The sequence below is a fragment of the Enhydra lutris genome, unplaced genomic scaffold, assembly GCF_002288905.1.
Source record: "Enhydra lutris kenyoni isolate GAN:26980312 unplaced genomic scaffold, ASM228890v2 scaffoldscaffold62, whole genome shotgun sequence".
NCBI classification, from domain to species: Eukaryota; Metazoa; Chordata; class Mammalia; order Carnivora; family Mustelidae; genus Enhydra; species Enhydra lutris.
In genome coordinates, this window is record NW_019154146.1 from 12450938 (window position 1) to 12477646 (window position 26709).

The 26709-nt window shown below is 44.9% G+C and overlaps 1 protein-coding gene across 1 annotated transcript in view; it reads right to left on the reverse strand.

Moving 5' to 3' along the window:
* Nucleotides 1–26709, reverse strand: part of LOC111158677 (T-cell lymphoma invasion and metastasis 2) — a 182594-nt gene that overhangs the window by 102565 nt on the left and 53320 nt on the right. The window contains exons 2-5 of the mRNA XM_022520876.1: nt 10036–10158; nt 9326–9488; nt 7080–8228; nt 1185–1620 (exon numbers count right to left, since the gene is read on the reverse strand). Coding sequence (XP_022376584.1) covers nt 1185–1620; nt 7080–8222 — 1579 coding nt within the window. The 5' untranslated portion in view covers nt 8223–8228; nt 9326–9488; nt 10036–10158. The remainder of the gene's footprint in view (nt 1–1184; nt 1621–7079; nt 8229–9325; nt 9489–10035; nt 10159–26709) is intronic.

The following is a 26709-nucleotide window of genomic DNA, read 5'->3' on the forward strand; positions in this document are numbered from 1 at the left end:
CTTCAAACTGCATCTTGGTAGGTTCAACCCCTTATTCCAAGTCTCCAAATCTCGCCCATCATTTGGCCTAAGAACCTGTCTCCACAGGACGCCCAAATGAGAGGTGAGCTCTTAGGTCTTCCTCAGCCACAATGTATCACAAGCTGGAAAAAAGGACTGGGACTTGGGTATTATAAACCATCCAGTTTGCTAGGGAAAAGCATCACTTAAAGGCAAAATTCCTTCCAAAGTGGATCCTTTCCAGACAGGCTTCTGGGTTATTATGACCCAGCTCCCCAAGGCGGGGGTGGGGGCATCTCATAATTTCTACAAGGTAGGGTGGGGGTGGGGTGTAGCAAGAAAGGAGCCCCGTGGGATGGCTCAGGCCTTCCACACATCATGTCTGCAGACAGGATTCCCATTTCTGCTTTTCCCCAGGAGGGGGAAGGCTGTCGCCCGATAATGAGGTCTGTCTTTGAACACCACACTCAGTGCCTCTGACAGAGTCACAGGATGACTGTGCACACGTGACTGTGAGGCTGCCCTTCCTGCTCGCATCTGTGTAAACCGTCTTCACATCTGTGTAAATCACACCGTACTGACTCGGAGCCTCGCTCCTCCTCAAGACATTAAGATCACTTCTAATCTACGCAACCGCAGTGAGCAAGGCAATTATCATTCTTAAATGGCAACATTTCCAAGAAACTTTCACAATCTTAACAAACAAATCATTACTCCTATTTCCTTTACATTTAAAAAAAAAAAAAGGCATTTGTTTGGGATGAGGACAATTAGACTTCCTTAGTTTATAAAGGTCAGAGGACATCCAGATGTTCTGTCGTATAAGCTGAGGGTCCTTGTGAAGAACAGGATACTCACGATCTGCATTTGGTTACTTATTTGGAAAATTTTACCCCCAGATGCAGAAAAACTATTAAAGAATGGTACGGGAATACCTATAAAATAATAAGCTGTAACTATGAAATTCAATCACCATGTATTAGAATGAATAATACATATGAATATTATGTAAGCCATATTCTCCAGGTGTGAGAAAGTATCTGTAGCAAAACATGCTGGGAGACATTGTATCAAATCCCTTCACATTGACACAAATTAACAGTGGACTGACTGGTGCTTCCTGGGAGAGGGCACAGCTGGAAGAAATGATTTCAGTGGCCCCCTTGAGTCAACAATGCACTTACCTTTCAGTGTTACCCAGTACTGTTTCCACTTCCTCCGGGCCACCAACTCCAGCTTCCTTTCCTTCTGCAAAGTGACGAGGGGTTTGAAGAACAGCCATCCAGCTTTTCGGACCACCCCTTGCTCCTTCTCAAAGAGCAGATCAAGTTGCTCCAAAGAGCTGAGGGACCCGCTGCTGGAGTCGGCAGTTTCTGTGGACGTTTCTACATTCTCTGTGTTGGTCCTGCTCATTTCCAGCTCCCGCATGAAATTCTCATAAATGTTCTGCCGGAGGGAATCACTGCCAATTGCATGAGCGGATTCGCTTCTCTGGGACAGGATCTGAGCGGAGCCCCCAGACCACAGTGAAGCAGACATCTGGAAGGGCCCCTGCACGTCTGCATTCAGTCCATCTGAGCGGCTGTCAAAGTAGTCACTGCCTTCCTTGGACCTCGGCTCCTGTGAGCAATGCAGACGACCACCCATCAGAGGTCATGCATATCCAAAGCATCCCTTCCCCAACACTGGAAACACGTTGTCCTGCTGTTTGCTAATGCTGCTGCCACAAAGCAAGACTCTTAACAAAAATTCATCTTCAAACATTAAGTCACCAAACCAGAAAGAACTGTAGAAATAATGTTGCCCAACCCAATCCAGAGCCAGTGGAGTCAATGCTTAAAGATAGGAATTCACTAAAGACTCCTGACTATCCCACCTCTAACCTATACTGAGCATCAAGAAATTAACTAGTGTATTTGTAACACATCAGTGAAGATTTCTAGGCTGACATTTCTTTTGCTGACCGAATTGGTGTCTTCCTGGGAGGAATTCGCGTTCCTCATCCAGGTCTTCCTCCTGGATCCTTTTAAAGGTAGAAAATCTCCAGTTCCAGGGCCAAGGGGTTTAGGGAATAAGTACTCAGGTGTTGTCAGGTATTGTTATGCAAACTTCTCTTCCTCTGCCCAAAACAGTCAGTCCCCAGCTTCTCCCTACCCTTACCCATCTTAAGACTTGAGGATGTCTACCATCTTATTTTCCTTCTTCAGATATTAAAAACCATGCACATGGGATTCTTCATCTACAAAAAGTATTTCCTAGTAATGCTGTTTTTCATAAACAGTATTTTTTTTTTTTACTTAATTTGGGAATTTCTTCCATGAAAGAAATATTCACTCACATCCTTTCATTTGAACATCTATTTTATTCTAGTCATTGGGGATACCAAAGACATGATTCTTAACTTCCACATGTACTGCAACATAAAATCAGACACTGGCAGCTCTAAATAAAACTAATATTTATAAAATAATGGCTGCCCCCCAAGAGACTACAATACACTGACAGTGGCCATGCAGAGCTGAAAACACGGAATGTTTTCTCACTTAGAGAAATCCAGTTATTTAAGAAGAATAAGTTTCAGACAGGCCATTCACTGGTAAACATCAGTAAGTACATTTTTCAGCAGAAGGTAAGCCTAATTTAAGACTTAAAAGACTCTAACATTCCAGATTTAGAGCTCAGATTAAGGTAAGTCTGCAGAGCAGTGCTCAGTGTAAACATCTACTCAGCTGCTAGAAGACTGTCCATTATATTGCCTTACCCATTAAAATAAAAATAAAATTAAATAAATAATAAATATATAATAATTTAAAATAAAAATGAGTCAAGGCCACTGACCAAAGGCCTTATTCTGAATACTCCACTGTATGGAGGGGTTATCCTTTCTGCCACTCTATCTGGAAATCCAGTAGCAAGTACATTTTGTAGGAAAATCCTCAGCTGAAGAGTGCTTCCGAATACCCAGGGGCTATAAACAACGGAGCCCCAATCGCAGCTATTACTAACAAAAATATTATTTTCCACTTGTGTTTACACCATGTCCCATAGTCATATTTATTTATACACAGATGCTTATGCAAGAATAGAGCAAGTAAGCCAGCTGCAGTGAGTTACTTAGAGAAGAAACTTTCAAAATAGTTTAAGATTTTTTTTTTTTAATTGTCACTTCATTGCTCTTCAAAAACTCCTAAGAGGTGAAGGAATACTTCTCACTTAGCTAGCGTTAACATCATGTCAGCTACGAATGTGACTCTGACTCACAGCCCCCAAACACCGGGATGCCTCAGATACCCAGCAAGAGCTCTAACGGGGTGTTTCAAAACAAGCCAAACTCTGCCAGAGGAAAGACACTCAGGTGCCAAACTTAAATGTGACCCTATAAACATTGTTGACAGCGTTTCTCGTAAGAGAGTCTTCAGTTGGTAGTTGTAGCCCTCACTTTTAAATGTTCCACCACAGCAAAGCGTGACAAATTTTCCTAAGAAACGGGAAAATACAGCATTTCAGCATTTACAACTGATTCTTAGACATGAACTTTCCCAGTTTCTAACACATTTCTAAAGCTTTCTATCGAGAATCCTAATAGCCAGTGACTGATTTTCAGGCTAACAGGAATGTATGAGTGGACGTCCGTCCCTAAGTCGGCTCAGCTGCATTTCCCCGTCGCCGTGCTATGTGTATGAAACCAAGGAGTGGTGTTATACATGTACACAAGGCAGTCTGACTTCCATTTCTCTGCATGCAACTAGATCATCCTAAGCAATGGAAAATGTAACTTCATGACCAGGGCACTACCGAAAAGAGGAGAGAGGGGCTCAAGAGAGTTCAGTCTCTCTCAGGAGGTAAAAGAAAACTCCTGATCATCATTCCTCACTTTCTAGGAAAATGTACTCAAATTCACACCTGGCCATTCTTCACATGTCTTTTTCCTTCATCCCACAGTAGAGACCACTACCTCTCTGTGACTACGCAGCCCTCAAAGGGCCGTGAGGTCTAAAATTAAGAGAGCCTAAAGGCCAGGGTCTCTGCCTCCTGATGTCCGCTGTCACTGCTGCCCACCGAACACGCCTGACCTTCCTCCCAGGGCCCAGGGCAGGGTCATTCCTTCTCCTTCCCCTCCCTCTGAGTTGGACATGACCATGTGACTAGCTTGGGCCAATAAAAGCATGCAGAAGTGACACATGGAAACTTCAAAAGCCAACACACAATTTTCTTTCCTCTTCTGCTGTCACGACTTGCAGTTTTCCAGATGGAACTGCTCTGTGGACCCAGGGTCCCAGAGAGGAACAGTGCAGACCAGAGTGACAGCATGGGAAAGAAAGAAATTTTGCTTGTACTAACCTCGGAGTTCTGAGAGCTTTCTGTTCTCTCAGCATAACCCAGCCCACCCTGACTGACAGAACTAAAAGTTCACCGAGGACAGGAACAAGGACTCACAGTACAGCTCCATTAATATTAGGGTTTGTTGGCATCAAACACATACTCCTCTCCAGCACATTCTCTCTGATTACTGTGGTACTCTTTTTCAGTTGTGTATGCTTTTTCACTAACTCACCCTACTGGTTAAAAAACCCCAAGAAAGGGTTCCTCTTTTATACTACTTCTTTAAAAAGTCAAAACAAGTAAGTCTCTCCATCATGGTAAGGGTTTCTGGACCTTAGCCCTGCTGGCAGACAGAAGTTTATGTGACGTGAGAATATGCATTCATTTGGTACCATCTGCCACACTGTCAGGAATTTTGCTCCCATGCACTGACTACATTTTTAAGGCTCTAAACATGATCTCTGCCATAAATCATGAAAGGAAAACAAAGGAGGGAAAAAAAACATGACCAACAAAAGTGGCACGCTTTCATCTTGTTGTTAACAAGACGAAAAATTCGTCTTGCTTACCTTTACGGATTATTGATTGTGGGAACATAAGCAAAACTAAAAAGCTGGCTTCACAGGATACTTCTTAAAAATCCAAAGCGGTTCACTTTAACATTCAATAAGCCCAAAGCAACTACCAGTGGCTATCAACAGTACCTTGGCCATGTGTCTCATCGGAAAGAGCTCTTATATGAGGCTTAGTATAAATGGCTTTGGCCCTGGCTTCTCCACCAACTTGCCATGTCTCTTTCAGGGAAGACCCTCAAACTCCTTAAGCCTTATTTTCTTCATTTTAAAGTGAGGTGGAAGTCCTTTCCGACTTCCAAATTCGGACTTTTTGATTATCTAACCAGTCTGTTCTTAACTCCATAGGCTAACAAACCATTCAGAACGAAATCTCTGGATGACCCAGACTTGAAGGAGGTCACTTCCCAGGGGGGCAGTGAGGGCCTGAATGGGACAGAACGTGGTCAGTACACAGTGGCAAGTGGTCTCCCTTTAGCTGAACTAAACCTGAATTAGACTCAGTACAGTGGTGTGTGAGCCAGGCCACACTCTCATCTGTCCAGATGAGAACCATACTCTATGCAAACCAGAGATGGGAAGTAACGGGCTCGAGGCCAGGATCAATTGGGGGTCCCAGTAAATGACAGCTAAACCTCAGTCAGCCACAGAACGCCTGAATCTAAAAGACACAAAAGTTGCCTGTGTGGGATTGCGGCCCCAGAGAAAGCAGGACCTATTTCCCTCACCAGGCTCAACTTCTGTCAGCTGTTCAGGACATGGGACCTGAGAGAAAAGGTCTAATCTCTACTAGGCAGTGGTTGAGTGTAAGGAAGTGAGGAGTAAGGCGTTAGCAAATTACTACATTTGGGGATATGAAGAGTTCCGCGGCAGGACGGTGGTCATCTGTTCTTTATCTGTGGGTAAAGGGGGAGCCAGGGGCAACAAAGCACGACACAGGAGGGGTGCTGGTGGTGTGCCTCACGCATGAGAAGGAAATAACTAATAGTAAGTTTTACAGATCTGACACGATCTATTCAGGGAAGGCGTATTCTTGGTCACCCATAAGGCTCTGTAAAATTTTATAATTCCGTATCTATCTAGGATGGATAAAATGCAGTTTTACTAGAGGCAAATTACCCAAATTCTCTTCAACAATGCGACTTATATTGTGTAAGCAAAGGAAAAAAAAGAAAAAAAGCTTTCTTCCTTCTACAAATAACTAAAAGTAGAAACACACAAAACAGAAAAGCCAAGAGCAAAAGAATTAAAAACCTAGCGGCGCCTGGGTGGCTCAGTCAGTTGGGTATCAGCTTTCGGGTCAGGTGAGGACCCCAGGGGTCCTGGGATCAAGCCCAGGGTCTAGCTCCCCGCTCAGCAGAGGAGTCTACATCTCCCTTCCCCTCCCTCCCTGCTCGTTCTTTCTCTCTCTCACTATGTATCTTAAATAAATAAAATCTTTAAAAGAAAAGAAAAAGAAGAAGAACTAAAAACCTAGCACTTACCACTAGTTACCTAAAAAGGCAACCTATTACTTTCCTTCCTGGTGACTAAGCCACTTTGTTTTCCCATTACAACTTTATACATCATAATAAGTATTATCATCATCACAATTCTTTTATCAGGCATTATATTTTTGATATTACGTGTTCTTGGGTACAAGATGTTTTCAAAAACTGTTTGCTAACCCCCTTAGAAGGCAGTGAGATTATACAGATAATTTTTTTTATGTATCCCCAAAAATGTTAATTTCCCCAAAGTAATATCAAGTTCAGGAAAGAGACTCATTTCCAAATAACAATGATCTAGCTCTCCTTTTTGTTTAGGCTTCAAGAATGAGCTCTACAAAATTCTCAGATGACCAGTTCACTGGGGAATTCTCTGGAATGCTGTACTTGCTAAGGACAGTTTGGCGACGCCTTGGGACGAGGCCTGTGTCCTGTGGCGTTCGCAGCAGAGAGCAGGAGGTGAGCTTGCACTGAACCAGAGAGCCTGAGGTTGTGGGTTAAGAGAAAAAGTGCATATCTGAAGCGAAAGAGAAAAACCACCCCACTCACCCCGGCAAACAAGAGGCGCCCAGTCCTAAACTCTTCACTTTCCTGAGCTCCGTTTGCCTCAGCCCAGCACCCTGGGGCAGCTCCGGCAACACTCTTGCCGCTGGAGAAGGGAAGGGGAGCTTCCCCCTCCACCCCAAGGAGTACTCACCTGCAGCTTCCTTTTCTTTCTGGAGAGGCTTCCCGTCCAGTCGCTGATGCGGCGCATGCGGGCTTTGAGCGTGTCCTTCTTGGAGGCGTCCTCGGTCAAGGCCTTGGACTTGCGGCAGGGGAGGGTGAAGGACGAGTACGGGCCGGGGTCCCTGCGCTCCACCCGGGAGGGCACGTCCATGTCCGAGGCGAAGGACACGCGGTGGCTGAGGCCGGCGTGCGTGCCCACGAACTCATCGGACAGCCGCAGGCCCGAGGGCGCCGGGCTGGGGTCGGGGTAGAGCTCCCGGAGCGAGGACAGGGAGGAGCTTTGGTTGAACGGCTTGGGGGCCCCGGACGGCGGGAAGTCGGCGGCGCAGAGGCCGGGGGCGGGCGTGCCGGGCGCCGGGAAGGAGCCCTCGGCCTCACTGGCCTCGCTGGCCTCGCCCACGGGGCCCCAGGGCGAGTCGTACCAGGACGACTCGGAGCTCAGGGAGCTGCCCTTGCTGGAGCGCGGCCGCGAGTCCGGGGGCGAGTCCGGCCCGGGGCCCAAGGTGGGCGAGTAGCGCAGCAGCCGCACCGGGCCGCCCGCGTCCCCCCGGGATCCCCTGCCCTGCTGGCCGCCGTTGTGGAACTCGACCCGCAGACAGCCGCCGTCCAGCTTCCCCAGCGTCTTGATGAGCACCCGGGGGCTCTTGCGGTCCTCGCCGGGCGGCGCGGCTGCCACGCTCTCGTTCCTCCCGTAGCAGTTGAGAAGGCGCCCACTGCAGTCCCTCGAGACCGCGAGGTCAGCCGCCCGCTCGTGCCCGACGTAGTGGAAGCCGTTCTCTGCAGAGAAGGCCGCGCTGCTGCTCTGGAACTCGTTTCCCGAGGCGCTCGTCCTGTGCTTGGGGTAGGCGCTGCTTTTGGGGACTTTGCATGTGGGTCCGCCCAGTCTGGATGCGTAAGGCTGATTGCTCTTAAAGTGAGAAAGGCAGCTTCGGGCCAGGGACCGGGACTTGTAACCCGCTGCACTGCTTCCGTGACCCCATCCATGCAGTGACTTGTCGTCCTTCCCATGAACGCTGCGTATTTTCAGGGAGCAAGGCTTTTGCTCAGCACCAGTGTTAGAAGTGCTATGATTTTTAGATCCTTGAAGGGTGTACTGACTCTCAGAGTTCCCCATTGTAACCTAAATTAAGAACAGTAGCATCAGTAAGAAACATGACCTAAGTTACATTCCACTGTGACAGAATTTTCTAAAAAAAAAAAAAAAAAAAGTTCCACACATTACAAAAGAACAACTTCTTTTTTTTGGTGTCCTACACAAGTCAGAGAAGTAGGGACAAAAGTTACCTACTGAATTGATTCTCCTTGTGCCATGCAGGTCATCAACCAAGTAGACAATACTGCACACCCATGTGCTAGTTACTTTAAACACATAATTTTTTTGTATGATATTAATTCAGACATCAAATAGGCATAAAAATCAACTTAAAGCAGAGGCCTCCTTTAGGTGTGGCACTGAGAGTTTCTGAATAAATGACTCTTGAACAGAAACATGAAGGAAAGCATCTTAGTTCAGGCACTCCAAAACACCAGCTCCTCAGTGACCAGAGACAATGACTTCTACCACACGCCAACTTCTAGAAGAGCAAATACCACACCCCAAAAGAAGAGACTACTGCTTCTTTTTAATAACATGAGTCTGGGGACCACACTCTGTTGGAGCTTTGATAGATCACACAGAATAGGAACACCACAAAAGGAGTCCCCAAAAACTAGGCTGAGATGAAAACAGGGGTGGGGTAAAGAATAAAAGTTCTCATTTGGGGCGGAAAAACACTTTAATAAAACAAATCTCTAGTGCTTGTCTAAAGCCTTTGAGGGTCCTCAATTTAGAACATGATGAGGAAACGAAGTTGGAAGCTGATTTATCAGAATATGGATGTCTGAAAAAAATTTAGATTCTTTTCATTCCCTGTAAAACCCCAATGTGTTCGATTCGTCTGTTACTTAAGCCAAACAACACAAGTTGAAATTTGAGCCAAACCTTCCCCTTGGGTTTTTCACCCTAACCGGTATATCACTATTTGAGGCAAGTTAGAAATCACGTTTCCAGTTCCACTTCAAAATATATTTAGTAGGTTTTTACTTTTAATTCTTTTACACCTAAGAATGTACACCCACAAAACAAAAGTCAAATGGATTGACTTTTCTTTGGTGGGAGTTCGCAAACACAATTAAAAACAAAATTAACCAGACTGAACAATGAAACTTACTTATTACCTTGATCACAGTCTTGCCACTTGACGTGAACCACAACTCATGTGCGTTGGCTTTACCTGAAGTCTAGTCTGTGTTCTGAGGGAGATTAAGAGGCAGAAGGCTTTACCAGGTCCTAGAAAAAGGCAGCATGGTTAAGTATGGTAAGTGAATCCATGAAATGATCCTGAAAAACAGAAATACAGGAAAACTGTCAAGCACTTTACACTGAGCTCCCAGAAGGTAAAAGCAAAGGTTTCTTGTAAATTACATGAAGAAACCACCAGTGTCCACAATCACTGTCAGAATAATAAATGAAATGTCTGTGAACTGCTTGATTCATCAGAGGTGTTGGAAGATATAAATGAAGCTAGAACTGCCCAGCCAATCTTGTAAAGGCCATTAGCTCAGCACACAGTCTGTAGTCCAATGCGTGCCTTTGTTTCAGCGGAGGGCAGGTGAAGGCACTCGCATGAGTCACAGCTCGTCTGTCACCACCATTAGGAAAACAACTTGCAGACTCTGCACACCGACGGGATGGCAGGAGCATCACCCTGATAGGACAACAGTGCATTGTTCTCTATTTGACTCAGTAGTAACAACCAAACCCCAAATGCAGAATCACAGTGAAGTAACTTCCCTTTTAGAGGTTGACCCCATATAGGAGATTAAAAGTTTATCTCCAGCGTATGTCTTGGGTCTTTCCACACAAGAAGCAGGAGCAGGAGGCCCACCTTGGAGGGTAAGATGACAGCCTGGGGGAGCTGCCATCTGGCGGGGCTCACTCCCGGCACACAAAGCCTGAACGTTCTCGAAAGACAGAGCAGGGCCGTGTGGGTTCAAGTGGAACTTTCTCCCTATTCAAAAAAAAAAAAAAAAGAAGAAGAAGAAACTTATTTATAACTGTGTTAAAATACACATAGAATAAACTGACCATCTTACCCATTTTAAACTGTACCGTTAGTTGTGTTAAGTGCATTCGTATTCTCATGCAGCCAGTCTCCAGAACTCTCACCTCACAAAACTGAAACTCCCCACCCTGCTCCCCGGAGCCCCGGCTCCCACCGTTCTCGAGGTATCTCACGGAACGAGAATCACACAGCAGCATTTGTCTTTTCAGGACGAGCCTATCTCCCTTAGCAGAATGGCTTCCAGGTTCCTCCATGTTATAGCTTATGTCAGAACCCCCTTCCCATACGAAGCTGAGGCATGTTCCGCTGCATGTGCACACCCCATCTCGCTCATCTACTTCTCCATCAGTGGACACTCGGACTGCTTTCCGCTGTTGGCCCTTGTGAATGATGCTGCTACAAACGTGGGTAGACAGACTCCTCTCCGAGACCCTGCTTTCAGTCCTTTGGGGTACATACCCAGGACAGGAACTGCTGACTCCTATGGTAATCCTGTTTAACGTTTTAAGGAACCACCATCCTGTTTCCAGAGCAGCGGCACCACTGCGACACCCCCATTGACTGCGTCGGTGGAGTCCAGTTCCTCCACACTCTCACCAGCCCTGCGGTTGTCTGGGTGTTTGACAGGGGCCGCCGACAGGTATGAAAGGTATCTTAGTGCAGCTCTAGTGTGCACGGTCTCTAATTACTAGCGATGCTGCCCATCCTTTTATGTGCTTGCTGGCCCTTTGTATAGCTTCACTATGTGGAGGGCTCCCCAGTGACTTTTTTTTAAGATTTGATTAATGTATTTGACAGACAGAGATCACAAGTAGGCAGAGAGGCAGGCAGAGAGAGAGGGGAAGCAGGCTCCACACTGAGCAGAGAGCCCGATGCGGAGCTCCATCCCAGGATCCTGGGATCATGACCTGAGCCGAAGGCAGAGGCTTTAACCCACTGAGCCACCCAGGCACCCCTCCACAGTGACTTTTAAAGTTAATGAAGCACCAGCCCTAAGTTCCTCCAATAAGGCCAAAGACACAAGTCTGCCGGAGACTACTGTATAGTCTCACGTGTCCACTTTAAATTGGGGAGTTGGGGGGATTATCAAAAAGATCTTTCACTTTGGCAGTAGCAGGAGGATCTACGAGCATCTCACTCATGTGGCCAGAAACAGCACCTGCTACGCCACTAACCACTTCTCTTTCAGCGGGCGCCCTCACACATCTAAAAGAGGCAACAGCCACTGGTTGAGATGCCACTAAAACACAGCCCCCGTGACCACTTTGACACCAGAGCTGGATCACAAGAACTCCACCTTTTTTTCTTAGAAGGGGAGAGGCGAGGGGGAGAAGGAGAAAGACAATCCTAAGCAGGCTCCACGCCCAGGGCAGAGCTCGACACAGGGCTCCATCACAGCCCTGAGATCACGACCAGAGCCAAAACCAAGAGTCAGACACTTAACCGGCTGAGCCACCCTGGCACCCCAAGAACCCTACCCTTTTAAAAGCTCAAAATCTGAGTTGTCAGTATTTTCTCCGCTACATCTTAACTCAAGGAACTCGAAGCGGCAGAGTCACCCCTGGCTGCCGCCACGGAGACCTCTCCCACGAACTGATAGCGGGGAGCCTCTGAACTTGTTTACTTTGCTCAAGACCAAGGCCTGGTGATGACCCCAAAGGTGAAAGGCTCCAGGGTCACTCACCCACAGCCACCTGCTTTGTCACGCCCTTCTGCTCCGAAGGTCACGTGCCTGAAGACCAGCACACACAGCCCTGGCGTCAAGGCCTCCAACATCAGTGGCGCAAAACTGCCGCTGAGAGGCCCCCTTTGTCAGCTGCTCAAGGACACACAAAGGCCAGGAGTCAAAGCCACAGAAGGGCTCCAGGGCAGAAGCTCAGTCCCCAACAGCAGGTTATAACCTCAACGCTTCATATTACTTTTGAAATTAAGTAGCTTAATTTTTATGTCATATTATGCTTCAAAAACATAGCCCTGGACCCTGTCCCTTATAGGACACTGTCCACGCGAGGCCTGCCATTTGGCGGGCCCATTCAGTACACACCTGTTGAACTAAATGAACCAACTTCACGTGACAGAAGGTTGAGCAGGAATGAGCAGGAATCATTCCCAAAGGGTCTGGCCAAATGACTGACACATATGCCCACAAGGGCATGTTTCCATACTGAACACAACACTCCCTAGAGAAAAGCAAAAGGGGGTTGATGGAGACAGGGAACAACGTGCATTGTTGCCTACGGAAATGCCTACCAGCTGTTCAACATCTTCAGCCAATCCTGGCAGAAGAAAACCAGCCTTCAACTAGAATGAGAAGAATTTATTCAATATTTATGAGGAATTTATTGACAGGAAGGGTCATTTCTGAGGGAAACAATTACCCTGAGGAGTTTGGCAAATTGAACAGATACTAACGGTCATGCTTCCACTGTGATTTTTGTCTAGAAAAAAGAGAATAGATAGGTCAAATGTTCAGCACCCCTGACTCCTTTACCAAAGGAATTTTATGGTAGTTAAAAACTTTTTTGTTGGGCGCCTGGGTGGCTCAGTTGGTTAAGCCACTGCCTTCTGCTCAGGTAGTGATCCCGGAGTCCCAGGATCAAGTCCCCATTGGGCTCCCAGCTCTGCGGGGAGTCCGCTTCTCCCTCTGACCTTCTCCCTTCTCATGCTCACTCGCTTGCTCTCTCTCCGTCTGTCTCAAGTAAATAAATAAAATCTTTAAAAATTTATTTTTTGTTGATAGAGAGGGGGCTAAAAATACAAAACAACAGATTCCCTATTTTTTTTTTAAAGAGAAGAAACAGTTCAAAGACCCCAGTGTCTCTAAGCAGAAAAAATAGATATTAGGTACACTAAGCTGTAATAATCTGTATTAGGAATGCCTCCGTGTAGTAACACGCATTAGGTATGCTAACCTACAACTGATGTTAATGGGTATATAAATGTGCATCCAGGCCCCCAGCTGACTGAGAGAGAATTCAGGGAAGACATTCTGGAATAAATGATATGCTGCAAAGACTGTGTGTGCTGAGCAAATACTGTGTGTTGCATAAACACTTTTTTTATAATAATTCCTTTATTTATTGTATAATAAAATATCACAATTTTTCAAAATAGACCACAATCTCATGAACCTGAAAGAAAGACAAAAAAGTCCTTGTCTTTGGTTTTTTGCATTCCCTTCCAATCTCCAATTACATAAATGTGCTTTTTAAGCTAAAATCACAAATAAGAACGATGTTTGTTCTTATTAAAACTGTGATCAATGACCACCCCCCAGAAATGTGCGGTGATGTGAAGGAATTCACAAATACGTCACCATGATCCCAACAGCCACTGGGACCTACTGAAATCCACAGAAAACCTCTTTCAGGATGAAATGCAAGATTTACCTTTTCTTCATTTGCCTTGAACTGATGGGTTAAGATTCCCAAAGTCTCCATTTCTATGCAGTATAGAGTTTACAGCAGAGGAAAGACTGCTTTGTCTCTGGCCTGGGCCAGCTGTCAAAAAGAGCAACTAAAGGGGAGTAAGAAGCAACGCCCCCGGGGGCCAGATGGCTCTGTGAGGAGGACCAGGACTGAACGGGGACAGCAAGCACAACAGAGGTATGGGGACACTGCATAAAAGCAGGTTTATGGCTGGGCAAGGCAGTGAGGGAAACTCAGGTTCTACCACCATGAGACACCAACAAGGCTTCTCATGGAATTCCAGAGAGATTTTCATACTGAAATAGGAGCTTCATCCTTGTCCAAGGCCAACATTCCAGATGGTGATAAGAACTAAGAAAAAAGATGAGAATACGACTAGCCATCATTAACCGTAACAGTATCTACCTGGTGTCCTTTATTTGGGGGTGGGAGGCTGGAGAGGGGGTACTTTGATTATTAAAAAGACAAATCTCAGATTCCTACTCTAGTTTGTGTCAGAGAACTTGAGTTTAAGACCTGTTTTCATCTCTTAAATAGCACTAGTCTTTGGGCAAATTACTTACACTCTCTGAATCTCATTTCCCCCACTTACAACTTGAGGATAAAAATATCTACCCTACTTACCTCACAGAGTGAGAGTAGTGGAAATATACATGAAACCACCAAAAAAAAAATGGGAAACACAGCACACATCCATAGTACTATTACTAGCTTTAGTTTTAAGTCTAATTTTGTGTACTATGATATCAAATCTTAGGACCATTTGTTGTTCCATTTTATTCACTATCAATTATGTTAATTATTATGTATTTATATATGTGTAATCTTCCAAGTTCTGTTAGCACATTTCTGATTTTTTTTTTTTTAATCAATTCTCCAAATAGTAACAGCATGTAAAACTACCTTGTGGGTCAGAGGTCTGCCAAATGTCAACAAATGCAGTCACATAAGCCACGTCCTTATGTTATTAGACAGTCATGATAAAAAAAAAAAAAAATGAGGGGCGCCTGGGTGGCTCAGTGGGTTAAAGCCTCTGCCTTCAGCTCAGGTCATGATCTCAGGGTCCTGGGATCAAGCCCCGCATTGGGCTTTCTGTTCAGAAGAGAGCCTGCTTCCCCCTCTCTCTCTGCCTGCCTCTCTGCCTACTTGTGATCTCTCTGTCAAATAAAGAAATAAAATATTTTTTTAAAAAAATGGATGAAAATAACCTAACCGCTCAATGAACAACTGGTATGACTTTAAAGCAGTCATTCTCAACACCACATCAATTTTGGCCCCATGGGGACAATCGGTAGCATCTGGAGACATTTCCAGTTGTCACAACTGGGGTCAGGGCATCTGGTGGGTGGAATTCCATCCATGGCCAACAGGATGGCCCCCATGTGTTCCGTGACCCAGTGTGTCAATAGTGTTGAGGCTGAGAAACCCTGCCTTCAAGTTTTCCTGCCTGTCTTATTAAAACGGCTATAACACAAGAATATGCTGAAAAATCGGAAACAAATGCATTCATCACTGCCAGGATCCACACTTAGTAACAAACGGTATAAATATTGCCCAAACCTGCTTCTCTCATTCTGAGTCAGTGAACTAGTCAGAATACTAACTAGTCAGAGAACTAAATGCCATGACTCAAAGAGGCTTGTTGCTCATCACAAGAAGACTTGAACCCCGTGCGTAAAGGAGGCAGGCAAGAGAGGCATCTGGTCTCCCCAGGAACAGTGCTTAGGAAGAGGGATCCTTACCAGTCAAGCGGGCAGACAGCAAGCTGCTACCAGGGCCTCAAAAGCTGAACGTGCACTGCGGAGCCCTATCAGTGCTGTTCCCATCCAGCAGGACCCCTTCCAAAGGCGTATTCACAGATGAACGGACAAACCAACCTGCACGTCAGAAAGCCCAGGACAAGCCGGCTGGTGCCGGGCAGGGAGGGGTAGTAAATTCCACAGAAACCACAGCCCGGCTTTTGTAGCACCCATCACCTGAAGAAACCAATTTATCCCAAAGAGGGTCTCCACACTCACCCCTGTTTAGTAACAAATTCTAACATGTAAGCATTTAGAAATGCTTGTCCAACTACGGGTCGTGAAATTCGTTTAATGAATCGGTGATCAGTATTTTTCTAAGAACAGAATAGCAATACAGCAGAGTACAGAATAAAATCAGACAGAAAGTAGAGACGAGTCTTCCAGTAAAAGTAAAAGCGGTTTTATGAAATTCTGTGTGTGCTTGTCTGTTTGCGTGGATACTGAGCGATAATGAAGAACAATTGTATCTTCATGACCAAACAAAAAAAAAAAGTGTGAAAAACCATGAAACAGTGACTTATAAAACCTCAAGGAGCAGTTGCATGGCACATCTGTTTTAGTAAGACCCAAGGACAGAGTCCAGGGAGTCTCAAAAGATTTGCTCGCTCACAGCCCCTGGCAAACGCTTGAGCTAAAGACAGGAAGAGACAAAGCGCCACCAGGGTCAGAGTGCAATCCCCGGCCCCAGAGGCTGGGCACAAGGTCCTCGCTCTCCTTCATTCTACATCTTAAAAGAAACTTTCACTGGATCTTTAAATTCTTCAGAGCAAAGTTAAAAACTAACCCCCTACGGGCACATGGGTGGCTCAGTCCCTTAAACATCTGCCTTTAGCTCAGGTCGGGATCCCAGAAGAGTCCCTGCTCAGCGGGAAGTCTGTGTCTCCCTCTCCCTCTGCCCCTCCCCACACTCATGCTCTCCCACACTTTCTCTCAAATAAAGCAATCTTAAAAAAAAAAAAAAAAATTATTCCCCCCAAAAGTTAACTGAAGACCTGAGTCTTGAAGGATGAGTGGGATCCTGTTAGGTGAAAACAGGAAAGAAGGGCCTTCCCAGGAACGGAAAAGCAGTTTCTGAGACATGGGCACTCTGTGACGGCATGGGGAGTCCTTAAGTGACTGAATGGAGAAAGACCCCGGCTTGTTCTGGAGAAACTCAAGGGCAGCAGGGCCTGACCACTGGTGTCAGGGACAAGGTTTAGAGAACGGGGAGGTGGAAGAGGAGGAGAGGCTAGGGAGATGTTGACTCTCAGTAACCCATCACCCCTCCCCATGCCCCCTGCTGTCCCAGAAGCACCACGGTGTGCCACCTTCTAGGGACACCTGAGCATACCGTCTGGAGAAGGAGCCCACAGTCATCCACACCTCAAAGAGCAGTGTGGGGGCAGCAATGGCAAAGAAGGGAAATGTTCTTAGTGCTGGCAGAACCTTGAAAGTTGAACGTCACAGAGTCCCACTCACCATTCGACATGAATGAGGAGACCCTCCTGCTTATCTCCCCCTCTGTCCTGAGACTGTGAAGGAAAAAAAAAAGGGATGTATGATCTGATCCTGTCCCCAAAAGGGCTTCTCAGATGGCGTGGGGAGGGGCTCATTACCAATATAAACCATTTGTAGAACCAATAAGGGGTTTATGACAATTTTAACAGCATGGAGTTCACGAGCGAGGTGGTGAGACCAACAATCCCACAAATATTATCGGTATGTCGCTGGAATGCCAGGGAGCTGAGAGGCCCAGCTTCATCTGCGCCATCACAGAAACTGAAAATAATTCAGGGTTTGGTTTTTGTTGTTTTTTTTAAACCACCTTTTCAAGCAAAATTATAGAATTTAGTTTTAAATAAAATAATCCTAGTGAAAATAATGCTTTTTCTTATTTTTCTTTTAGAAATGATCAGAATGCCTTTCATACATTTTCATCCTTGTTTTTCCCAGTTTTTCTTTTTTTTAAATATATCAAATGTTCAGTCCCACCCTTTTCTCCAAAGTCTACTTCAAATCTCATCCAAAATTTGGCCAACATCCTTGCCTCTACAGACCTTGTGCAGTAAGCACATTTGGTGGCAGCCAAAGACTCACAAGATTCAGGTTTGCTAGCATGATTTTCCAATAACCTCTCATTTTAAACTTTTATAAACAGGAACCCTTCCACAAAAAAAGGAGTTCAGGCTTGGGTGAGTACTTCCCAAGCTTTGTATGGAAACAGAAGCCCTTGCATGGGGACGCGCAGGCTGTGAACCACAGGGCTTCTCACAGACTCGGACACCAGCAGGTAAGGCACGTGCTTCAGTAAATCAGGAGCAGGCATCACACCCCTGAACCTCAGTCACATTCTGTGACCAAAGTACACCGTGGTAACTGTACCTAGTATTCCTGGCAAAATCTTGGTTCATTATATATTGTTCAAGTTAAAAAATGAACAGGCTTAAACTGTACATTTTTTCCCCTCATCTGAGTAGGCACTTTCCTCGCCCTTATAAATGTGTGACTCTTCCACCCCAGCCCAGCCTGCAGCCTGATCGGAGAGCTCATTTCTCCAAGCCTGAGGCTTAAGGCTACAACAGAAGTTGTTCTGGGGTCCACAGGGGTCCACAGGTAAAATTAAACAAGTTGTTGCTGAACTTTTCCTTAAATTATATGATTATTCACAACAAACCTAGTCCGATTTTAGCTGGCAAATTTACAGAAACTTCCAGGAAAAAAAAAATGAATAGATTAGGTATAGCTTAAATTGAATAATTTAGGGGTGCTGGGTGGCTCAGTGGGTTAAGCATCTGCCTTCAGCTCTGGTCATGATCTCAGCATCCTGGGACTGAGCCCTGCATCAGGTTCCCTGCTCAGTGGGGAGTCTGCTTCTCTCTCTCTCTCTCTCTCCCCCTCTGCCACTCCCCCTGCTTGTGCTCTTTCGCTCGTGCTCTCAAATAAGTAAAATCTTTAAAATAAAATAAAATAAATTGCATAATCTACAGGAATTTGCAATTTTTTGGATACCTAAAGTAGAAGGACACACAGAGGGAAGGAAAGGATCTAATGCACCCTGAACTGGTGTGTGCCAAGGCCACCTGGGGCACAAGAACCCCAAATGCTTTCAGGACCAGTCCTGTCACCTCCAGGGATTAAATAATTTCACCAAGACCACTAAGGGGTCAAGGCAGGAAACCAACTTGGAAATTTTTTAGTATTGTTTTAATACAGGCATTGCATCACAATAATTTTAAATATTCTGCACTTTTCAACCTGAAATTTTCTTTTTTTTTTTTTTAACTAAGTACAATTTAACTTTCAGGCTTTTCTTCTAGAAGAACATTTATGATCCATGCCCCTTTCCTAAAGAAAGCACTAAGAAAGTCTGTCTCTGGTGGTATCCTTTTTCCAGGCGGCAAAGGCTTACACAGCTGGGAGTGGCCAGGAGAGAGAAATGAAAAACTGAACTTTTAAGTTAACGGAGAAGATTTAAGGTTACAATGTAGTTTGTCCATTTCACCACTTCACAAAAAACATCACACAAAGGAAAAATTGGTTTTCTTCGTGGCATACACTTCATGGTCTCTATCTTAAATAGCCACTGGAATTTAGAATATACCTCCTGGGGCACCTGGGTGGCTCAATCAGCTAAGCCTCCAAATCTTGGTTTTGGCTCCGGTCATGAAACGGAGCCCCACAATAGGCACCACACTCAGAGGGAGTCGGCTTGATGATGCTCCCCCTCCTCCTGTCTCCTTGCTCACATGCATGCACTCTAATAAATAAATAAATCTTTAAAAAAAAATATATATATATATATACTTCCCCAAGGCTGTGAGGGAGAGACATGGTGACCAAGATCCCAGTGGTGGAGAGAGGGAAGGGATGCAGAGGGAAGGGGAACTCAAGACCACAGAACAGCCTAGTGGCATCTTCCTGAAGCTTTAATTTCACCAGATGTGAAGTAATTTAAAATTGCTTCAATAAAGAAATATATCATGAAGTAAAATAGAAAATTTACATGTTTGAGGTGAAATATAGGAGTCCAACAATATTTAGGATTCGTATTAGGCTGCTGTAGGAACCTCATCAGGCATCCTAGGTAAGAAATGCTTTGACTGATTAATGCAATATTTGTTTACTGAATAACTACTTTGTGTTGGACTCTGTTCCAGGCCTTGAGGATATAACAATAAATAGACCCCATCCCAAAAAAATTCCTGCTTTCATGGAGCTTTTATTATAGAAGGGGAGGGACGAACAACAAATGAGGAAAGTAAGTAAATTACTATAAGGTGACAAGAATTTTAGCAAAAAAAAAAGGAGGAGGAGGAGGAGGGGTTGGGGGAGGGATACTGTCATTTTAGAAAGGGCGGAAGAGGAAAGCCTCACTGAATGTGGCATTTAAGTAGACAAGCAGGACAGAAGCCATGTGAATTCTGGGGAAAAGACACTCGAAGCAGAGAACAGAAAGTACAAATGCTCAAAGAGGTAGAATAGGCAGGCAGGCCAGTGTGGCTGGCACAGAAGGGGTCAAAGAAGGGACAAGGAACCAGAGAGTGCAGCCCAAAGGGACATTTTCAGGCCACTGGCTTTCCCCTCGAAATTGAATGTCATGATTAGAGGGTGGTGATTACAGAAGGCTCACCAAGAGGTATATTTCAAGAGGACCACTGTGGCTGCCCTGTGTTGGGCTATTGGCAGTTTTGTGGAAGCTGAGGGTGAGGAGCAATTAGGCTGATTCAGGTGAGAGGCGGTGTGGGCTGGACTTGGTGAGACTGATGGAAGAGGTCCGAGTCCGGATATGGTGGAAGGGAGGGGAGAGTGCCAAGAGGATTCCCAGGTGGATGGGCATGAGTGGTGACAGGTCAAGAAGGCCACCATGATCTTCATTCCGGAAGAATGGGGAAGGCCACAGCAGAGGAGGCTTAGAAGGAGATAAAGAGTTGGGTTTGAGATGTCTGTTGGACCTGAAAGTGGGAATACTGAGCTGACATAAATGGATGAGCTCTCCAAGGGAGTCAATAAACAAAGGGAAGAGAAGAGGCCCGGGGTACTCCCATGTGAAGAGGTCAAGGAAATAAGGAGATGAGCACATGAAGGAAACAGAAGATACAGTCAGTGAATCTAATTAAGAGGAAACCAAGAGAATATGCTGCCCTTAAAGCCAATCAAAAACTCTGTTTCAGGGAGGAGACTGTGAGGAAGTGCCAATGTTTCTGAGAGTCCAAATAACAAGGACTGGGAGATAAGAGAGCACTGAACCCAGCAATGGGGAGGTTTATCCATGAACCGGAGTGGAGCGGGAGTGGAGAACACTGGGTTGGAGTGAGTGTGAGGACGAGGTCAATGAAACGGAAGACGGTGAAGGGCAAGGACTTGCTCCAGCTGTCCTGTGATGGGGAACAGAGCAACCGACTGGTAGCTAGAAAGACAGAGGAATCCAAAAAAGGGGGGGTGGTCCCTGGTGTGTCTATCTCTCTGTCTGCCTGTCTGTCTTCAGGAGAAATCACGGCATGTGAATGGAAGTAACCAGAGGGAAAATGTGCTGTGTGACAGGGAGAGAGGTTACTGCCAAAATGTCCTTTAAGTAGACAAAGCAGAAGGACTCTCACGCACAAGACAGGACCCAGCCCAAGAGCAACCACCCTGTGCCAGGAGAGAAACTCTAGAAAAACACTTGAAAACAGCGATACAGAAGGTGCAGTAGGGCGCCAGGACAAAAGGGCATTAACTCCAGCACAGAACTCCGGGAAGCTGCTTATTGTTGTGTGTTCTTATAATTTCCATTTTCCCCTTAGAAGTCACGTGGCGGCGGGAGCAAGTGAAGGTCTTTGCTAGGTGACACTTATTTCCAGGGTGTTTAGTGCTTTTTTGTATTTCACTTGTCTGGCTGTTTTTGATGCCTTTGTCCATCCCATCAGTGTTACGCAGCTGACATCTGCACCTACACACCCCTACACTATCCTTGAGTTTATGTACACTTTTCATAAAGATCTTTACTCTCTGTTAACTTTTACTATCATGAGTTTTCCTGGTTTAGGACTGTGTATGACGAGTCCTTTCACTTGTCACTCCACCTTTCAGGAGTGGCCGCAGAGAACTTGAAAACAGTTTCATTCTCTCTGCCCAGAGCTCCTTTCCATCCCCTTCAATCATCCGAATGCTCAGCTTCTGTCTCTCCCAGGCCATCGATGCTGCATCCCTTAAGCCCTTCCCCACATCTCCATTTTAGAATGGAGATTCTAACAATTCTGCCACTACAGAGACGTGTCACGGTCCAGGACAAAAACAGGATAAAGGAGTGTTTTCACTTTCCAATGTTGTCCTAAAGATAGGCAGGATTTGCAAACCTTTATTTAAGTCTTCGGAACGCCCTGGACCAAGTCCTTCCTGACATTATCTGTAGCACCTACTACATCCCTTTCCTACAGTGAAATGATAACTCAGTCTATCACTTTACTTTTGATGTTTATTTTTCCAAAAGTGCCTTGCATTACCTTGGCACTAAAGTAAAGCCCATCTGCTGTTTTGGTGTTCCCTTCCATGCCTCCCTCTATTAAGACCTCCCTCTAAACAGTCTTCTATTGGAATGGGACTGGGGAGGAGGGGAGGTACTCTTCATCTCTTCATCCCAGGCTGAACCAGGAAGATTGGCAGATGAAGTCTAATCAAAGCTGTCTCATCATCAGAGCTTAGCACAGCACACGTGCACCTAAAATTCTCTCCGGTGACACATCAACAGGAAATATGACCCCAAGTGAGTGTACGGCTTTGAATTTCATTAGGATATAAGACAGACAACTCTTGTCTCCCACCATAGCTTTAAGTCTATCTGGTCTGATAAGTAGATAGGTAAGTAAATGAAAGAAAGAACAGACGGAGGGAGAGAAATGGACAGGGGTGGGTGTGTAAATATATATACACATTTATGTACATATGTATACACAGACATGTCTCTACCACTTACAAAGAAAAAGCAGTACATACCAACGCATTTCCAATTCAAGAAACAGCCAGTCTCAGGAAGGGGCTAACAAGATACCTGGTATCCCGTCCCAGCCCAGCGACTAACCATCTCACGGACTTTGGACAAGCCACATCAGTGCTGTGGTTTTCCAGTTTTCCCACTTGTAAGTTGTCTAAGATCCCTTTGGAGCCTGACAATACTATGGGCTTTAAACAGCTGACAACAGTGTATAACATGTTCCTGGGACACTCACGTTATAGCCTCCCGCCACTTTTAAGCCTATTGAGATAGACTGAGTCATAAAGACACTGCCATTATCAGAATTTGAACTATTACGAACACAATGTTGTATACTTGCAGGTGTCAACAGTCAGAAATTCAGGATTATCTCCTATATCATTATTGCCTTTCCCCATCTTTAATATTGTTGCTATTATTTTCGATTCCATGCCTTTTTTTTTTTTTTTGAGTCTTCCTAAGAAAGCCATTTTTATCTTGGCCTTTACCTAAGGTATACTTAATGTTAAATAAAAAAAGCAGAGTATCACTTAGATTTTTTTAATGTCCAAAAAGATCTTGTTCTGAATGTTCCATTAAAAATGAGGTTTTTTAAAATCTCACAGTGGCATTAAGGGGTCTCACTGACCCAGTTTATCATCTCCGTGTAAATGAATCTTACAAAGTGGGCCAAACCAGGGGTATGTGCAGGCATAGAAAAGTGTCCCATTCAGGGCACCTGGGTGGCTCAGTTGGTTAAGCATCTGCCTTCAGCTCAGGTCATGATGCCAGGGTTCTGGGATTGAGTCCCACATCCAGCTCCCTGCCCAGTGGGGAGCCAGCTTCTTCCTCTCCCTCTGTCTGCCAGTCCCCCTGCTTATGCTTTCTCTTGCTCTGTCAAATAAATAAATAAAATCTTAAGAAGAAAGAAAGAAAGAGAGAGAGAGAGAAAGTCCGTCCCATCCAACATTTAAGGAGCACGTGTTTCCTTTTCAGACTTCCCCGTGTTCTTCCCACATCCTCCCCGTATCGATGGTAAAAAGAGGTTTTAGCGAACCTGCACTAACTTTAAATCTCTAAAAAAGGGAATAAGTTTCTCCTCAAACACAATTGTAGACCACCAAGACAGAAATATCTACTCCACTTAGTAGTTAAGTGAGGGACCACTTTGGAAGGATAATCTCTTGACAAATGGCCCAACCCTTATCTTGCTTTTCCAGGCGTCCCTGAAGGGGGCTGGTCTGAGGAGAGGCCTTTGCAAGGGACTCCCTCTGCACTAAAATACTGAAGAAAGGTGTTATCTACTTGCATTCAAAACACTAAATTTACAGTCTGGTTGGTCTGGACTGGAGTCCTAATGTTCTTCAACAGACTTCAGTTTCTGACCACACGCTCTGGTAAAAATCAAAGTGGTTGACAAGTGTTAATCTGACTAGAGGAGAAGAAAGTGCCCTGTCAGAGCAGCCCTTTCCAGGTCCAAAGGAGAAGTAATAAATAAAATGTTCCCAATGTTTCTATTAATTCTAACCTGCGTGAACAGTCCTCACCACGGCCTCATCCCAAAAAGACATTTCAGTCAAGGAAGTGAAGGAACAGACAATGCACCCTATAGCCACAGAGAAGAGACACGGTGAAAGACACGCACTGCCTTTCCTAAAATAACTCATAACCCCATTACACTGAAAGTAAGTAAAAACTGTAGGATCCCTGGGTGTGACAGAGGGCCACAGTGAAATACTTAAAACGTGTGAGAAAAAACCCTCACGGCTCTTCAGCGGTACCCCTACTTTCCAGAAATTCTATAAATAATCTTCCAAGTTACAATGACTTCAAAAAAGCTTCCTATTTCTGTCTCTCCACCTACCAATTTTCTGAGAATTACATGCTTGGCCAAATGAACTTAAAGCTGAGGAAGTACTATCCCAAGCCAGGGTTCCTCGACCCCTGCTGATAAGCTCAGGGTCCAGACAAATGCCTAATGAATGAGCAGCTTCTGAAAGAATTATGACATGAAACGGCCATTCTACTTGAACAAGGTACCCCCACCACCACCACCACCACACACAAAGATTACAAGGGATTTCAGTTCTTTTTCAGAAAATTCAAGACAAAACTTAAGGACAAACAGTAATAAGCAGTGAACATGAAATCACAAACTTGAAAAAGAAACTCTTAAACCAAACAACTCACTCAGCTCAAAAACTAAGACGTGATGAAGTTACATAATAACCAGGAAACTACAAAATACAATCTCTGCCATATTTTAATTTCCCTTCGGACCCTAAAAGAAGTAACTGGTAAAGATAAATTAATAGTCATTAAGGCTTTAACATGACCAGACTGAGAAACGGTACTTCCTTGAGCTACCAGGGAAAAAGAAACCCAAACCACACAAGCCATTAGCGTCTGGAGAATTAATTAGTAAAACAGGGTGGGTAACTGTATGAAGTCACCAGTAGGCATTGGAAAGCATATACACACTCAGATTTGAGGGTAACCCAGCCTTATGCAGCCTAAGTACAAAATAACATTAAACAAAAGAAATATTCCCAAAAGGAGTGCTTCAAGAAACACTGAAATCTCACATATAAAATTAAGTCTCAACTCCAGAAGGGGGAAAATAAACATTTTTAACCTTACCTTTGCCAAAACTTTGGATGTAGCCAGGGTTCCTCAGGCTCTTTTAATGAGCAGAAAAAGTTTCACCAAGTCAGGGTCTATATACAAATCCACAAACTCGCTCTTCTTTCTGCCCATGGTAAGGCAGGAAACAGCGCTGAACACGTCAAATGCTCGGCCGTTAAGAGCTAAAAACAGATCCTGTGCAATGCTGGATATATTTTTGTCTGCTAGCTACACACCCTCATCATGTTCAATTTTTCCCATTGGTGGACGAGTATGATGCACACTTAACCAGAAAGTGGTTTTCCATGGGCTGCCTGGAGAGATTAGGCAGGACAGCCTCGGAGCCACCAGGCTCACCCATGACTGGGCTGCTGTTGGTCCCACATTCCAGAATTACCACCGAAGTTCCATAGGAACGCGGCCCCAAGTTTGCTGAATAAAGGTTTACTCACTCGAAGGGAGCCTCCGCTGCTTTTTTAAGCCTTTCGGCAGTAAGAACACACACCTACCATCCTTGTGTTTAGAGCAGTAGTAAACATTCTGTCTTCGAAACCACAGCTGGAATGTTACGGTCATAAAAACCCTGCCTCAAGAGCAGCCCTTCAAAATAATTTTGCGATTTGCAAAATATCGAGTGTACACTGACTCCCATGTTCCTTGCCGGAGTCATTTCATTTTTACATTAGCTGAGCGGCAGTGCTCCATCCACATTGGGGGTACCTGTTATCCCAACAGGTCGCTCTTTTATGGGAAATAAGCATGAAACTGCCTTTTTAAAAAAGCGACAGGCCAGACATGCAAGGGTTTGAGGTCTTCCTGTATCTTTTGATGAAAGACCTTCAATTTAAAGTACAACCCCCAGGTGAAGCGACAGTTCCAAATCATTTTATATTAATTCTTGGGAAAGGTGTGCTGAAAGGGAGAACAGGATTAGGCCTACGTAGTTTCTAAATTTTTGAAATTATACTCTACAGAGGAAAACAGCTTAAGCAAAAGTGTTCGAGTTATCCTGGACAAAGTACGACAGCAGCTTTTTAAGGCAGTATTTTCGTTATTTTTCAAATGCGAACGGATCGATGTATGCAACTGACAAGATTCTTACTTAATATTCAAGACTGGCCTGTACTACATACATAGAAGCTTTCAACTCCCTATCTTGCATGAAAAATGCATCGCTGACGTAAGCATACGCACACCTACACACAAGAGAACAAGCGTGAACACATAACTTTTTTTCCCGCATAGGTTCCGTGTAGTTAATACCTGCTTGAAGATACACTTTCTAATTTTATTGCCAAATAATAAAAACCGTTACATACAGTCATCTGTCTGATAGTTACTAAAACTACTCTAACCTCTACAAAACTTTACTCATGAACACAAACATGAACACAAACAATTTTTAGTGCTGGTGGAGCACACCTGGAAAATTGCCGATTCCAATTCCCTCATTTCACAGATAAAAAATGGAGGTCTTAAGTGACTTTTCAAGTTCATAGAGCTGGTCAGCAGCAAAGCGCAGAGCCAGGATATGCCACTCAAGTAACCACAACCCCCAGGACCAAAGTCAGAAGGTTGCCACGGAAGCCAAGTCACATAACAGAAAACATGGGAATTCCCAAAATGTTAATTTGATGTGTGTGTGTGTGTGTGCGCACACCCATGTGCACGCTTGTGTGTGCATGTTTGTGTGCATGTGTGTGTGTATGTGTGT